Source organism: Hordeum vulgare, chromosome 1H (genome assembly GCF_904849725.1).
Source record: "Hordeum vulgare subsp. vulgare chromosome 1H, MorexV3_pseudomolecules_assembly, whole genome shotgun sequence".
NCBI lineage: Eukaryota > Viridiplantae > Streptophyta > Magnoliopsida > Poales > Poaceae > Hordeum > Hordeum vulgare.
The window spans coordinates 314,747,737-314,764,160 of NC_058518.1; the positions used below are offsets into that span (position 1 = coordinate 314,747,737).

Below are 16,424 nucleotides of genomic sequence, written 5' to 3' on the forward strand. Positions count from 1 at the left end.
CATGTTCATGAAATAGGCAGGTGCATTGGTGAGACCAAATGACATAACAGTATACTCATATAGCCCATACCTCATGGTAAAAGCTATTTTAGGTATATCCTGCTCTCAAATCTTCAGCTGGTGGTATCCTGATCGCAGATCGATCTTGGAAAATACCTTAGCTCTTTGCAAACGATCACACAAATAATTGATCGTCGGCAGTGGATACTTGTTCTTAATTGTCACTTCATTCAGCCCTCGATAATCAACAACCATCCTCAACGATCCATCCTTCTTCTCCACTAGAAGTACTGGTGATCCCCAAGGTGACGAACTTGGGCGAATATAGCCTTTATACAGTAACTCCTTAATCTGCTTCTTAATTTCTTCCAAATCCTTTGCAGGCATCCGATATGGTCTCTTGGATATTGGTCATGTGCCTGGCAAAAGCTCAATCAAAAACTCAATGTCTCTGTCCGGTGGCATGCCTGGCAACTCCTCTGGGAATACATCAGGGAAATCCTTCACCACTGGTACTTCCTCCTGTACAACTCCTGATAAGGAATTTACTCGAGTCCTCTTCGGTATATGTTGGGATACATATTTAATCCTTCTTCCTTCTGGGGTGGTGAGTAAAATCAACTTACTGGCGCACTCAATGTTCCCTCCATACTTCGATAACCAATCCATACCTAATATTACATCCAGTCCTTGTGACTCCAATACTATTAGGTCTGAGGGAAACACGCAATTACCCATCCTCAAAGGTATCCGATCACACCTTAGGCTAGCCATATATTCTGCTCCTGGCGAGGTTACTAACATGGGTGACCTAAGGGCTTGGGTTGGCAGGTTATACTTATCCACAAATCCCCTTGATATGTATGAATGTGATGCACCAGTATCGAAAAGAACAATTGCAGTAAATGACTTAACCAGAAACTTACCTACTACTGCATCAGGTTGTGCTTCAACCTCCTCCATGCTAACGTGGTTCACTTGTCCCCTGTTGAAAGGGTTGGGCTTCTTCCCAGAGCTGTCATTTCCATTCCCATTCTTTGCTTCGGGACACTCGGTGGTGTAATGTCCCTTCTTCCCGCACTTGAAACAAGTAATGTGACTTAGATCCTTCTTGGCGGGCGTTGCTGGGGTGGAATGGTTCTGTCCATTGCTTCCTCCATTACCATTCGCATTCCTGGGGCCACTATGATTATGCGAACCCCCTCCATGGGAATGATTTCCCCCATGGTTGTGGTGAATGTGCCCTCGTGAGTGCGGGGTAAAACGGGGCTTGTGCTGAGCTCCAGAATTGAACCTCCCTTGTCCATACTATCTCTTGCGATTGTCAATCTGCTGCTTCTTCCCTTCAATCATGAGAGATTTGTCTACCAACTCCTGGTAGTTGTTGAAGGTTGCCACCATCAACTGCATGCTCAGCTCATCATTTAGTCCTTCCAGGAACTTCTCCTATTTAGCAGCATCTGTAGCAATGTCATCAGGGGCATAACGTGCTAGCTTGCTAAATTCCTCCACATACTGGCCAACTGGGCGCCCTCCTTGGCGTAAGTTGCGAAACTCACGCTTCTTCATGGCCATAGCTCCTGCTGAAACATGGGCGGTGCGAAAAGCTTGCTGAAACTGCTCCCATGTGATAGTGTCAACGGGGTAAGTGGTTGTGAAATTCTCCCACCATGATGTTGCGGGTCCATCTAGCTGATGTGCGGCAAAACGCACTCTTTCCGCATCTGAGCATCCTGCAGTGGTTAACTCCCTTCCAATCTTGCGGAGCCAATCATCTGCAACAATCGGCTCGGTGCTACTAGAGAACACCAGCGGATTTAGCCTTAAGAAACGGGCTAAGTGATCAACAGGTGGTGGTGGTGGCGGAGGGTTGTTGTTGTTGTTCCCTTGATTCTGATTCTGGACAAGGATCTGCATCAGGGCATTCTGCTATTGGATCAATTGGGTGATCTCTGGCGGGAAAGCAAATTCGGGTTCACGTCTCGGAGGTGCCATCTGAGGGGTTTAGAAAAGATGAGAAAATAGAATAGAGTGAGGTCTAAAGAGAAAACACTACCCATATGCTCATGAGACAAACACAATCATATCACTCAATCAATTTCGAACAAGAGCATACAAACGATCTATCTAACGTTCACAAAAGTGCTCAACTAATATTTACATGGGGAAATACTGCTACAGATATGGTGGTCGACTAGAAGTTTTGATCGGCGAAAGACTCCATGATATCTGCTCCAGCTTCATCAATGTAGTCATCATCTTTTTCATCAGGGTCGGAGTCGGTGTCGTCGATGATGATGAAGCTCTTTGGGCTAGGGGGAACATCTTCATCTCCTCCTATCGTGGGCTCCGTCATGAAGACTTCTAGCTTCTTAATCAAATCGTCATTCTTCTCCACAAGTGTTGTCATCTCCTCCTCGTAGCCATCTCGTGTAGACTTGAGTTCTTCCTTCAGCTCCTTGATCCTCGTCATTGCCTTCTGTAAAGTATACATACTCTCATACATCTGATTTTCTTGGAGTCAAATGTGCTGGTTCAATTCCTAGATGTAAGAGGCAATGGATCTGTCCCTCCTGGTGATGACTATCTCACCCTGGTCGTCTCGGCATCCACAAATCTGGTAGATAGTATCTTCGAGATCCTGGTGATAAACTTCTCCAATGCGTCCCATGGTAATTTGGGCTGCCATGCTCTTTCCTATGCCCCAGGTTGGTGCATTAAAGGCAAACTCTATGGGCTTAGTGACTGGCATGAACGTCCTTCCTGGAACTTGAACTCGAATCTTCCAACGCTCCTCTTCTGGTAGGGTGGCGATGAAGGTCCCGGTGAAGCTTGGTAGTCCATGTTCAGGTACTTAGTGGCTTCCTTCAAGTGTCTTCCGAAAGGTGTGTCCTCATCCGGTTGAGTAAACTTGCTCCTTTTATCCACCATCCTATAGATTTGAAAGGGGAGAGGAGTCAGAAAATGAGAAGACAGGAGTGACCTATGGTTTTAGCTTAGTGGTCGTGTCCTACATTCAACGTGTGCTCTGATACCATCTTTGTAGCGACCAGACCCCAATCAGTCCAGTCTCTATGCATCTGTGTCATCCCTGGATCGGTATGCTGACACGCACAGTACTTCGATGGGTATTATAACAGAGTAGCAATCGCACACATATTACAACGAATGTCTCAAAGAGAACTTATTACAATAATATGGCCTAAGGCCATCTAAATATGATAACAGCGGAAGGCTTGGAAGATAAAGTAGGTCCATCAACTCCAACGGCATAGCTGAGTGCAAAACAATGACCTATGGCGCTTACTCGATATCTGAAAAGTCTGCAACATGAACATTGCAGCCCGAAACGGGTCAACAAATGGAATATGCTGGCAAGGTAACACATAGAGAGTGAACATAAATAAATGCTATATCTACATGCATATTTGGCTGGTGGAAAGCTCTATGGTTAACAGTTTTGCATAAAGCCAAATTTCTTCCTATAAGTGGAACAAAGTTTATTTAACTACGTTGTTAGTTATTAAACAATGAGAAGGTTCCTCCAACTCAATCCCAAAAATAATCATCATTAAGCCGCAAATTAATTTAGAGTGTTGAGATACACATGAAAATCTAAGAACCAGATACTCAAGATGTCCATAACCGGGGACACGGCTAATCATGATTAGTTTGTACACTCTGCAGAGGTTGTGCACTTTTCCCACAAGACTCGAAATATATCCATGGTCAGAGATTCGAGACACAGTCTTTCTGAAGCATTAACTCTCTACTTCTGGGTAGACCGTACCACCTATACCCTCTACATCTGCTAGTCTACCACTTCGAGAGCTTCACACAACTTACTCAACTATGCTAGAGCCCATAATAGCTTGCGGCTGCACACGTAAGTTTCAGGTATGAATAGTCTTATGATCCCTTTGAAGCTGGGTGGCGGACCTTAGGATGATCACACGGTTTCCCCGGGATATCCTGACAGCCACTGGGGATTCCACGGTGCCTCAAGCAATCCACCCAGATGTGTATTTAAGTAGCCACCTTAAGTTAACCTTTAGTTAACAATACTCACATCTGTCATGGAAATCACTCACCCAAATAATCATCTACGAGCATAGCATAGCAATAATAGCATAACGTAGAAGTAACTCCCAAAAGTTTGATAGTAAACAGGTAATAGGTTCTACCTCTGTATCTACTTCCCAATACCCACATGTTAATTACATCCTAACCATGCAATGTGTGAGGGTGGATCTAATGCAATAAAAACGGGGTAATAAGGGATATGATCAAAGTGTTACTTGCCTTGTTGATGATCCGCAAAACCTAGGGACTCGTAGTAGCACGCTTCACAATCCGGGTATTCTATCGCAACAAACAATAGCACACATAAGCAACAATATAGATGCACGGGTAAAATCGAATAAGATCTAACCAGAAAGTTCAAGTAAAGAACTCCGGTTTGCAAAAAGAATCAAATCAAACGGATCAACGAAACTCAAACTGCGAAAGAAACGAGATTCGTTTACTAATCTGGACTAAATTCAAAATTTTATTTATAAAAATCTTGTGCAAGTGGATTAATCGGAAAGAGATTTTCATGACGAAAATCTGGGCGTCTGAATCACCTGATTCCGATAAACGAGCAAAAAGTTATACTAAAACGAAATTCGGATCAGGAATCGCGATCGAAATTAATCGCGGAAAAATCCCAGAAAATAAATCTGACGAACAGACGGACGAATGAACGTTCTTCGTCTGAAATTAATAAACGAACAGTGTTCGTTCAAACGAACGTACGGACGAACGTCCGTTAATTAAATAAACCAAAAAAAATCTGAATATATATATATATGTATATATATATATATATATATATTTCTACCTCGGGCAGCGTGCTCCGGCGAGTGGCGGCGAGCGGCGGCGGCGGCTAGGGTTTGTGCGCAGGGGGCGGCTTATAAAGGCCTTCGGGGTCGGTTCGGTTTTTTGTAAATCGGACGAGATAGAAAGTTAGAACGGAAGCCATACGAACTCTGATTTCAACGAAACAAATCTTGCCCGACTCCTAAAAATGAGCTCTACAACGTGAACATTTTTAAAAGGCCGAAATAATATTTTGAAAAACGCGTATTTTCGTAAATTCAATAAAATAGCAAATAAAATCCAAATAATTTTTTTTATTTGACTTTAATATTTCCTCTCAAATATTTCTAAATTTTGGGAAAGTCATTTTATCCCCTCTCTCATATTTTTATTTATGAAATATTTGAAGAGAAAAATAATTAAAAACCAACGATCCTCTTTTCATTAGTTGAGAAAATCCCAATATGAAAATAAATAAATTCCCAACTCTCTCCAAGGGTCCTTGAGTTGCTTAGAATTTTTAGGATCAGCAATTATGTAAATAAAATATGATATGCAAGATGCTCTAATGCAATAACATTCCAAATGGGAAATTTGAGATGTTATAATCATCGTGTCTCCGTGAAGTCGTCACGCCAACTACTACTACTACTATAGCTAATCGTTAGCAATGAAGTAAAAGTAGTAAACACATGGTGTTGCATCTCATATAATAAATTAAGACAACTCCTATGGCTCCTCCCGGTTGTCATATTCAACGACATGCAAGTCATGATTCCTATTACAATAACTTGATCATCTCATACATCACACATGTAACATCACAACTTTGGCCATATCACATCACATGTCAAACCCTGCGGAAACAAGTTAGACGTCCTCTAATTGTTGTTGCAAGTTTTACATGGCTGATTTGGGTTTCTAGCAAGAACGCCTTCTTACATACGTGACAGCCACAACGATGATATGCCAAAGCTATTTACCCTTCATAAGGACCCTTTTCATCAAATCCAATCCGACTAGAGTGGAATAGACACACACCCGCTAGCCACCTTTATGCACGTTGTGCATGTCGGCGGTGGAACCTATCTCACGTAAGCGTACGTGTAAGGTCGGCCCGGGCCGCTTCATCCCACAATACCGCCGGAAAAGAAAAAGACTAGTAGCGGCAAGAAATTGACAAATCAGCGCCCACAACCTTTTGTGTTCTACTCGTGCATGGAATCTACGCATAGCAAACGTGGCTCTGATACCACTGTTGGGTAACGTAGCATAAATTAAAAAAAATCCTACGCCATATTCAGATCTTCCTATGGAGAGACCAGCAACGAGAGAGGGATGAGTGGATCTTCATACCTTTGAAGATCGCTAAGCGGAAGCGTTGCTAGAACACGATTGATGGAGTCGTACTCGCGGCGATTCAGATCGCGGTGTGATTCCGATCTAGTGCCGAATCACGGCACATCCGCGTTCAACACACGTGCAGCCTGGTGACGTCTCCCGCACCTTGATCCAGCAAGGAGGAGGGAGAGGTTGGAGAAGATCTCCGGCAGCACGACGGTGTGGTGTCCATGGAGAGACGAGGTCTCCCGACACGGCTTCGCCAAGCACCGTGGGAGAGGAGGAAGAAGAGAGACAGGGCTGCGCTGAGAGAGATGGAAAACCGTGTTATCAAAGGCCAAAAAACCCGCTATATATAGGGGAAAGGGAGGGTGGCGCCCCCTTTAGGGTTTCCCACCCTAAAGGGGGGGAGCCCTAGATGGGAGAGGGGGTGGAGACCAGGAGGGGGAGAGGGGGTTGGCGCACCCCTGGTGGGCCTTAGGCCCACCTGACTTAGGGTCCCCCCCTTCCCTCTCTAGGTGCCTTGGGTTGTGTGTGGGAGACGCACCAGCTCACCCAGGGGCTGGTTTCCTCTCACACTTAGCCCACGTAGCCTCCTGGGGCTGGTTGCCCCTCCCGGTGGGCCTCCGAAACCCTTCTGGTGGTCCCGGCACTTTGCCGGTGGTGCCCGAAACATTTCCGGCATCCAAACCAATCCATCCTATATATCAATCTTTACCTCCGGACCATTCCGGAGCTCCTCGTGATGTCTGGGATCTCATCCGGGACTCTGAACAACCTTGGGTAACCTCGTATAGCAATTCCCTATAACCCTAGCGTCATCGAACCTTAAGTGTGTAGACCCTACGGGTTCGGGAGGCATGCAGACATGACCGAGATACTCTCCGACCAATAACCATCAGCGAGATCTGGATACCCATGATGGCTCCCACATGTTCCACGATGATCTCATCGGATGAACCGCGATGTCAAGGATTCAATCAATCCCGTATACAATTCCCTTTGTCTGTCGGTATAGAACTTGCCCGAGATTCGATCGTCGGTATACCCATACCTTGTTCAATCTCATTACCGGTAAGTATCTTTACTCGTTTCGTAGCACGTCATCCTGCGACTAACTCCTTAGTCACATTGAGCTCATGATGATGTTCTACCGTGTTGGCCCAGAGATACCTCTCCGTCACATGGAGTGACAAATCCCGATCTCGATTCATACCAACCCAACAGACACTTTCGGAGATACCCGTAGTGCACCTTTATAGTCACCCAGTTACATTGTGACGTTTGATACACCCAAAGCACTCCTACGGTATCCGGGAGTTGCACAATCTCACGGTCGAAGGAAAAGACACTTGACATTAGAAAAGCTTTAGCATACGAACAACACGATCTAGTGCTATGCTTAGGGTTGGGTCTTGTCCATCACATCATTCTCCCAATGATGTGATCCCGTTATCAATGACATCTAATTTCCATGATCAGGAAACCATGATCATCTATTGATCAACGAGCTAGCCAACTAGAGGTTTGCTAGGGACACATTGTGATCTATTTATTCACACATGTATTACTGTTTCCTGTTAATACAATTATAGCATGAACAATATACGATTATCATGAACAAGAAAATATGATAATAACCATTTTATTATTGCCTCTAGGGCATATTTTCAACAATGACTTCATATGAGGGTATATAATCGTGGTTTTGGATGGCTGCCATATTTCGGAGAGATCTCTATTTCAGATGGAATCTAAATGTTGACTGAATATCGGGTATATAAAGGTCCTTCGTTTCCATTTTGTCCCATGCATCTAGGTAATACGTATTACCTTTTGAAGATTCTTTTTGTAGATACCTCAAGAGGGTTCCTGTATTTCATTAAAAAGAAGAGAGTCGGTCTGGTTTATAAGAAAAACCGGACCCGAAACCAAATATTGCCGGCTAATCAGGGAAAACCGAATGAAAACCCAGAAAAAAAGAAAAAAGAAAAACGAAAAAAAGAGGCACTGGAACTTAGGGATAGGGGCAAGACAAACCTTTTGAAGATTCTATCAGCAGCATTAATTAAGGATGTGTGCTCCTAATTAAGGTTTCAGATTTACAGCACCTAACCTCCTTTCTGGCTGAATAATGGTCGCAAGGCAACAAATCTAGTCATGGTTAGCAAATTATACTGTAACTAAGCAATGCTTGTCCTTTGATGTTGTTTACCTTTAGTTTTCGCAGCTCGATCAGTTTTCTTTACCAGCAGTCTATTTGAAGTATAGCTTGCCCAGGCCTGATGTAATGTTGTTTACACTTCACACTGTCATGGAGCTTGTGATTGAGAAGGTCCTACGACAGAGTTGATTATCTGACTCGATTGTCATATACTTGAATGACATGGCAATCTTTCCATCTGTTCTGAAGTCCTGAGATTACTAGAGCTATCCTACCCAGCGCCTTAATATGCATGTGATCTCTCTAGTTGACTAGGAGGGACTGAAAAAAAAAATTTGTTTTCGTTTAGTCTCTTTAATCCAACAGCTACCACCTAACTGAATAAACAATCATGTGCATTTGGATGATGTATGAAGAACGGAATATTTAAAATGTTTGCTCTCATGTCATGCGGCCTTTGGGATCCACAATTTTGAAGTTCATCATGTACCTGCTTGGATTGTACTGCCTAACTCATCGATCATCATTGCACTATTCTAATCATACACATCACGAGCCTGATCATATTCTACTCTGCAAATGGACAAGAACACACCTGTACTCTACATGCTGAAGACTTTGACTAGCACCATCCACCACTCTAATAAACACATTTGCATACGTTTCAGTACATGCTGAAGTCTTGGGGTGTCCCATTTCACATGTTGACGTGCCAAATAGTACTATTACATACAGTACTTGTATACTCCTAGGTGTTCTATTTCACATCACCCGATGAAGTTGACCGCAAGCACAAACTGCATCTCTGACTCTAATTCTCCTCTTGCAGGGTAGAAGAAAGTCTCTCTCAGCTGGAGCAGCTCATCAGTTGTGCAGTGGGTTCGGCCCCTGGGGCACCAACCTCTTGGACACCGTGTGCATGCGCCGATAAACATGATGTGTACGCTGCTTGGAGGAGTATCCCTTCGCCGGTGGCGGAGCGCCGCCGATGATGGCCATGACGTCCACGTCTGGTGTCCATCGGCCATGGCTGACGCTCGCCATGTCCACCAGCAGGAGAAGGGCGACGAGGAGGAGCGTGAGCCTGATCCTGAGCCTGAGCCTGGTGTCTCGTGATCTCGCCATGGCGCACGCGCTCGAGGAGAAAGCTATGGCGTCGAGAGAAGGCGGGGCAGAGGAAGAAGAAGGTGGAGAGGGGAGCTGAAGGACTGGGACAACCTGAAGAGGTTTGAACACACATGCGTTGCCTTGCTACTTTTTATAACGAGGAGGTGACGATGGATGGGGAAGACACCGAGTCGCCAACTACCTTTCTTACGGCCCGGGGACTCTTGAGGCTCCGGCTGCGCACCGACTTGGACTCGCCATTAGCAGCTAGTACTCCAGTAGCGTGACGGATTGACCTAATCTAATTGTATATTCCAGCAGCCCAGCTGGTGTTTACACTGAGGTAGATGACACGCGTGGCCTCTGTTCAGCATGTCATTCCGACTGATCGATCGTGTCGTGTCAAAGTATCTATCACGTGGTTAGGCTTCAGGGTTTGACTGGCGGTGACAAGGATGACGAGGACGGGGGAAACTCCGTGGCACGAAGCATGCTACAAGCTTCAAATCAAAGAAGAAGAAGAAGAAGAAATATCTATGCTCCAGCCCCTACCTAACTCCGCAGCGGTATAAAGTCTGGCCGACTACCTGAACCCCGATCTTCCTCCCTGAATCGCTCGTGACGTGTGACAGGTGTTAAAGGCTCCACACTTGACGCCACACCACCAGCGCTCGGCCGGGCCCGGTTCCCGTCTCCTGCGCCGTGGACATGTAGAGCGAGACAGTGACGCAGGGACGGAAGGAGAGAGGTGCCCTCCGCAGATGAACTGGCCTCGCTGCACTCTTGGTTCCGTCTCAGACTATCAGTCAGCACTAGTAAAGCTAGCAGCAAGCAGCACCTCGCTCATCAATCATCACAACATACCAAGATGTCATCGTCGCCGCACAGAGAACGGGACCTAAGATGCAAATTCGCCAACATAAAACCTTACCAAATTCCAAGAACAACCAAAAATTGTTAGGCAGCCATGTATTGATCCAACAGAAAGATAATCAGCGAACTGGTCACTGATGCGTCCAGCAATTTCGGCCTCATAGGGAGAACAGACAGACAACACTGAAGAAAGGAGTCGACTGAACCCTATAAGCAGACCGAGCACCTTCAGGGTTCGGAAATCTTATTAATGCTCAGCATTTCAAATGCAGGAGCTAATTCGATGTACATATAGTTATGCATCACAGGCTTACACAATAATAAAACGAATGCATCAATTAACACACTGACATGTTCCGGTTTACTTCGTCCAACAGAGTATATTATAGTACAGCTAGAAAATTGGGCTCTAACCACAGCAGCCACAGTAAATAATGTACACAGGCAGTTTTGGAGCAAACATGCTTCGCCGCTCCTCTCTACAACACATTCGGAGGCTGCCATGGCTAATTCACGGCACAGGAAGAACTCAGGAGTAAGTGGAGGATCAAAAAAAAATACTGGGATTAGAATGTAGCGAAATTCTGGGAGTGGTATAAGTAGATATACAGACGGACAACTGTCTCCTGGTCTCAGCTTTGGGTCTTCTCTACCTTGGCTTTGATCTTCTGCTCGAGGACCGCCTTCTCCGTGTCGAGGCTGAACATTCTGTTGAGGGCGTGCATGTTCTCGAGTGTTTCGTCCAGGGTGCGGCTGTCGCTGCCGTCGCATCTCAGGTGCTGCAATGGGCCGTGAAGGAGCTTGTTCACTATGCCCGTGCTCAGCTCCTCGATGGACCTTCTCATCTTCTTGTTGAGGTTGTCTTCCCCGATCTTCTGCAGGCACTTCTCGAGCTCGGATGCCCTGATCCTGTCGGCGTACGACCTCAGCTTTTTGATGGTCGGAACGGTCTCCAGTGAGTCCCTCCATGCCTCGAACCGTTTCAGTTCTTGGGTAATGATTGTTTGGGCCTCCATTGCTTTCCTGACACGGTCTTCCTTATTGGCTTCCACCACCTCTTTCAAGTCGTCAACATTGTATACCCGTGCATGCTCCACTTCAGATAGACAGGCACCGACATTCCTTGGGACAGATATGTCAACGAAAAGCCGAACACCACCCATAGCAAGAGAAATAGGAGGAAGCACCTCCGCATGCTCCTTCGTGAATAATAAGGATTCAGATGCGGTGCTTGTAAACACAACATCAGCATCAGCAGCGGCTTCATACATCTCTGTAAGAGGCCTGTACACAATCTCGATATCTTTCATCTCTTCGCGAATGGCATCCACCCTTTCCACTGAACGGTTCACCACAACAACCTTCTTGCATCCTTTGGCAATCAAATGTTTGACCACTAATTTTCCCATTTTGCCAGCACCAATCAAAAGCATCCTAGCTGACAAGCATTCAGACTTTGGAAGCTTCATCATGGCCAATTCAACTGCTGCTGAACTGACAGACACAGCACCAGCTGATATGTTGGTCTCACAGCGGACGCGCTTTCCAGCTGTGATTGCATCCTTGAACATCCTATCAATGTTCTTTCCCAAGCCTCCACTGTTTTGCCCATTTCTGACAACTTGTTTGACTTGAGCAAGGATTTGTCCTTCTCCAAGAACCAAAGAGTCAAGCCCAGCGGATACCTCAAACAGATGGCGTGTGGCATCACTGTCACGCAACATAAAGAGATGCTCCCTTAGCTCGGAAGCAGGGATTCCACTTTTCTGCAAAAAAGAACAGCATGGGCATTAGAGCTTCGTTGATAATACTGCACTCTTGAGCAACCAAAAAGGGCTAAGCAGGGCAAAAGAGAATGGACAGGGAAAAGAAGCATTTGATCAAATAACTCTTACCTTTGACATCCAGTCTACTACTTCTCTAATACCACGGTTCCACGATAAAGCCACCACATATATTTCCATTCTGTTGCAGGTACTAAGAACAGCAGCCTCTTCAATATGATTCAGACTGGTGAGTTCTGAAATAGCACGGGGCCATAGTTCCTCTGCAACAGCAAGTTTTTCGCGCATCTCCACTGGTGCTGTGTGTACACTGAGGCCTATTACAGCGATGCTACTCTTTTCTTTCATGTACCCTGGTAGTGAAAATGAAAAACATTGTCAGATACTGCAAATAGACATATTTAAAAAAAATGAAAGAACGGAACTAAATTTGGCTGCAAATCACCATAACGTTTTTTTAGCAAGGATGCCAGAGCTCTGCCCATTCATTAAAGGAGGAAAAGAAGTTTGTTACACAGCTTGCCACAGCAAGGAAGCATAAATTAAGGAAAAAAGAGGAAAGAAGTTTGTTAGCAAAAATCACCATAACAATTTTCCCTTTTTAAGCAAGGACGCAGGAGCTCTGCTCGTTTATTAAACGAGGAAAGGAAGTTCGTTAGCACAAATCGCCACAAACAAGTTTGTGCCGCAACAAGCAAAAATAAGCAGAAATGTCAAATCACTCAATTAGGAAAAACTACTGCTTAAACATCCTCCTAATCCAAAAAACAAAAGCCTACAGGCGACCGAACTACTGTCGAGCAACCAAGCTACACAGGGCAAAGTCCTTATGAGCGAGGATCGCAACATCGACTAGATGGAGCTGATCTTTGATTAAAGATGCGCCGGTTCCGCTCCTTCCACAGCTACTTCCACTACATAATGAATTATTGATATGTTGTAATGATAAGGGGTATATTGCGTGCTTACACTAGTGAAGCTGCACACATGTACATTCTGAATCAAGTAATTGCATATTTCAAATCTTGAAGTTTTAGCAGCAGGAGACTCGGGTTACAGAACAAAACAACAAAGAGAATATCTGATACCTGAGGCATGCAACAACTACTGTCCATTCTTACCTTCTTATCTTGTGTGATCTTAGTATTTGGCAATTTTAGTCAGGTAGGCTCATTTATTTAGGTTGCAAACTAATTAGCACATTTTGTTGAGCTCTTATACCATCCGTAGTGCTAATGGTCCGCAAATCTATGAAGTGCGTGTCTCCAAGATCAGTTACCACTACAACTTGCAAACTTTTTGACACTGTGTCTGTGTGCACAAAAAGAAAACTAATCAAGGGTTTCCTCAAGATATCACACAATCTCCAAGTTCAGTTGTCTCTTATTCTGTAAGCCTGAAGAGATAGGCTATGAACACAACTAACTAGTAATGGTAGATCAATAGCCTGCAAAAAATACTGCATTTGCTGACAACAATCGAAGCAAAAGTGGGGGAGAACAATGCAGTTCCCCTACGTTTCTCTTTTTCTCCTCTCCAACTCTCCAAGGACTAGCCACGAATCGGCACATGCTGCACCAAAAACTGAAGCCAACTTGGGCTACAAGCTCACAGAGATCCCCTAATTCGCACACCACCAAACTGAACCTGCACAGCCTTACATCGCATCGCAGGGCTAGAGGAAGCGCATCAAAGGGCCGCAAATTCGAGGAGGAAGGGACTCACGGTCTGCGGAGATCTTGAACTGCTCGAGCGCGGTGATGCTGGCCGCCTTGGACGCCGCCTGTGCATCCCCGCCGGCGTCGCAGCGCACGACGCCGGACCGCCTCCGGCCGCCGGCGGCGACGAGCCAGGGGCACGCTGCGGCGGGCCCCCGCGCCTTGGCGGCGGCGAATGCGCCCGCGGCTGCCGTGGCTGACGTCGCTCCCGCCATCATCAGACCAGCAACAAAAGGCAGCGGCGGCGGCCTTCCTCCCTCCTCAGCCCGGCCCACGAACCGTAGGCAGATAGATAGATAGATAGATAGATACGGATAGATAAAACCGGAGAGAGCCGAGGGAGCGCGGAGAGATCCTTATACGGCCGCTGCTGCTCCCACCCTCCCCGTCTCTCCACCACCGGCCGGTGCGCGCCTTCTCTGAGGGAGGATGAGCCGCCGAGTCTGCGAGGAAGAAGGGGCCTGGCAGCCGCGCGCCGGAGGTTAAGGGGGGCGGTGGCGTGCGGGGCCCGCTGGCAGTGGGGGTGGGTCGGTCGGGGATGAATTTTCTAATGCGCGCGCGTGTTGGGTTCGGTCTTCGGTGTGGGTGGGGGTTGGGTTAACCCGTAAGCCACATGCGCCCCGTGGGAGATAATCCGGGAGGGGCTGAGGGGCGTGTGCTGGCCTCCGGCCGCTGATTGGCTGCGGCGCCCGCGCTCTATCTGCTCCCCTTATCGCTACCGCATCCTCTGACGCCGCGGCGGATTGCTGGTCGTGGTGGTCGTGGTGGGCACACACACGACGGGCTCGCATGGCCGCCTCACGCCCGCATCTGCGGGGTGATGGCCGAGCGTGTCGACGTGCTGGCCACACTCCGCCCGTCGTCCCCGGCCCCGGCGGTCACCATCCTCTGCGGCGTATTCGGCGCCTCGTCTCGTCGGGTCCCCCGTATGGACGTGCATGCGGCTGTGTCGTCTACCCCCTGATCTTGTGTAGCCTGTGGTGTGGTGTGGTGTGTGAATTGAGAGATCCGGGTGACTGCAACTCACCATGATGTTGTCACGACAAAGGTCATTTTGCAGCCAATGGGAGTCCATTGGAGCATATCTAGCAGATCTCCTATCTTGAACTATCCTCTCTCTTTCTTCTTCTTTCTTTTTGCCAAATCTTCAAAACAGCTGCTCACCCAATTATAACAAATCTCCCATCACAAAAATCATGACAAGTCGATCACATTTTAACAGAACACATAGACGATTTAAATGCATAACATCATGAGAGATGTCGACCCAAACTTCATACAAAGCTTTGTACTCCTCGATCTTGTATGTCCTATTCTCATTCTTGACTACTTGACTCTCCTCGACCTTCTCAACCTCTTGTACCACCTCGGATTCTCTTGATCAGGCCCAAATGTGTGACTTGCATTCAACTCAACCACGATAGCGGAGGCATCATCATTTAACTACTACCTACAAAAGTAAATTAAGAACCTAGCAATCAATATCAAATCATGCATCACTTTTAGAAGCAATTGCAAACAAAAAAAAGGATTTTTCTTACCTTGCGGACATTTCCTTGAGCATGTCGTCGTCGCTCGTGGTATCGGTCGAACCCACCTTGCCATTGTCCGCCAGAGGTGAAGGGGGTGACGGCGCGGCTGCAGGAGACCTATTTGATGTAATCTTATTTGTGGTGTATTTGTTGGGATCCGATAAATTATGAGTATATGATCATATTTATTCATTGAGTTACATAAGATCCTCTCTGTGATCTTTATATGTAATATCATTGCTACGTACGCTTTCTGATCTATTGATTCTTCTTTGGCCAATTAGATGATTAGGTCTTCGGAGTGAATGGTGCATAGTAGTGGAGTTCAATCTTGTCGTGACGCTGTCTAGTGACAAAAGGGATAAGGGCATGTATTGTATTGTTGCCGTAAGAGGAAAATAGTGGGTTGTGTCATATTGATTGATCTCTTCATGCCTACATTATGTCATCGTACTTATTGTATTACTCTTCTTTATGAACTTAATACTTTAAGATACATGTTGTATAGCGATCTTGGGGTGGAGTAATTGTAATAACTCGAGACCGACGCTCCAGAAGATTCCACTACTTGGAAAATGCTTATAAGTAGAGCATCAGTAGTAGCGCTGGAAAAACAGCAGCGCTGCTGCTACTTAGCAGTAGCGCTTGGTTTGGACAGCGCTACAAGTGATGCATTAGCAGTAGCGATGTAAACATGAGCAACGCTACTGCTAAATGGGACCCAACGAGTCCGCCGACGCTGGTCGTAGTAGTAGCATTGTCGAATATACAACGCTAACTAAGAACTTTAACAATAGCGCCGGCTAGAATAAAGCGTTGCTGCTAAGAGGGACCCAACGAGTCCACCGACGCTAGCTTTAGTAGTAGCGTTGTCCAAATTACAGCGCTACTACTAAGCACCTTAGCCGTAGCGCCGACTGGAATACAACGTTGTTGCTAGGCGTGGTTGGTGCCACCTTTTCACGCGCACCCACTCTCCCCCTCCCCCTTCCTACCCCCTTTGCCCTCTCCCCTCCTTTCCTCTCTCCCTCTCTAAGTTACTTCT

At 46.2% G+C, this 16,424-nt stretch overlaps 2 protein-coding genes across 2 annotated transcripts; both read right to left on the reverse strand.

Annotated features, from left to right (window-relative positions):
- Window positions 1-9,004: 9,004 nt before the first annotated feature.
- Window positions 9,005-9,758, reverse strand: LOC123410200 (CLAVATA3/ESR (CLE)-related protein 14). The gene has a single exon (XM_045103102.1). The coding sequence runs from the start codon at window positions 9,488-9,490 to the stop codon at window positions 9,230-9,232; it is 261 nt and encodes an 86-aa protein (XP_044959037.1). The 5' UTR covers window positions 9,491-9,758; the 3' UTR covers window positions 9,005-9,229.
- Window positions 9,759-10,663: 905 nt separating this feature from the next.
- On the reverse strand, window positions 10,664-14,446 carry LOC123433299 (glutamyl-tRNA reductase 1, chloroplastic). Its single transcript, XM_045115445.1, has 3 exons — window positions 13,855-14,446; window positions 12,241-12,482; window positions 10,664-12,111 (listed from the first exon to the last, which is right to left on the reverse strand). The coding sequence occupies exons 1-3, from the start codon at window positions 14,063-14,065 to the stop codon at window positions 10,978-10,980; spliced, it is 1,587 nt and encodes a 528-aa protein (XP_044971380.1). The 5' UTR covers window positions 14,066-14,446; the 3' UTR covers window positions 10,664-10,977.
- Between the last annotated feature and the right edge of the window lie 1,978 nt (window positions 14,447-16,424).

Excerpts from the sequence above, each read along its gene's own strand:
- LOC123410200 (XM_045103102.1), bottom strand. The coding sequence starts at position 9,490 with ATGGCGAGATCACGAGACACCAGGCTCAGGCTCAGGATCAGGCTCACG.
- LOC123433299 (XM_045115445.1), bottom strand. The coding sequence starts at position 14,065 with ATGATGGCGGGAGCGACGTCAGCCACGGCAGCCGCGGGCGCATTCGCC. Across the intron at positions 12,483-13,854 it reads GTTCAAGATCTCCGCAGACC|GGTACATGAAAGAAAAGAGT; the intron begins GTGAGTCCCTTC and ends TTTCACTACCAG. Across the intron at positions 12,112-12,240 it reads TAGTAGACTGGATGTCAAAG|AAAAGTGGAATCCCTGCTTC; the intron begins GTAAGAGTTATT and ends TCTTTTTTGCAG.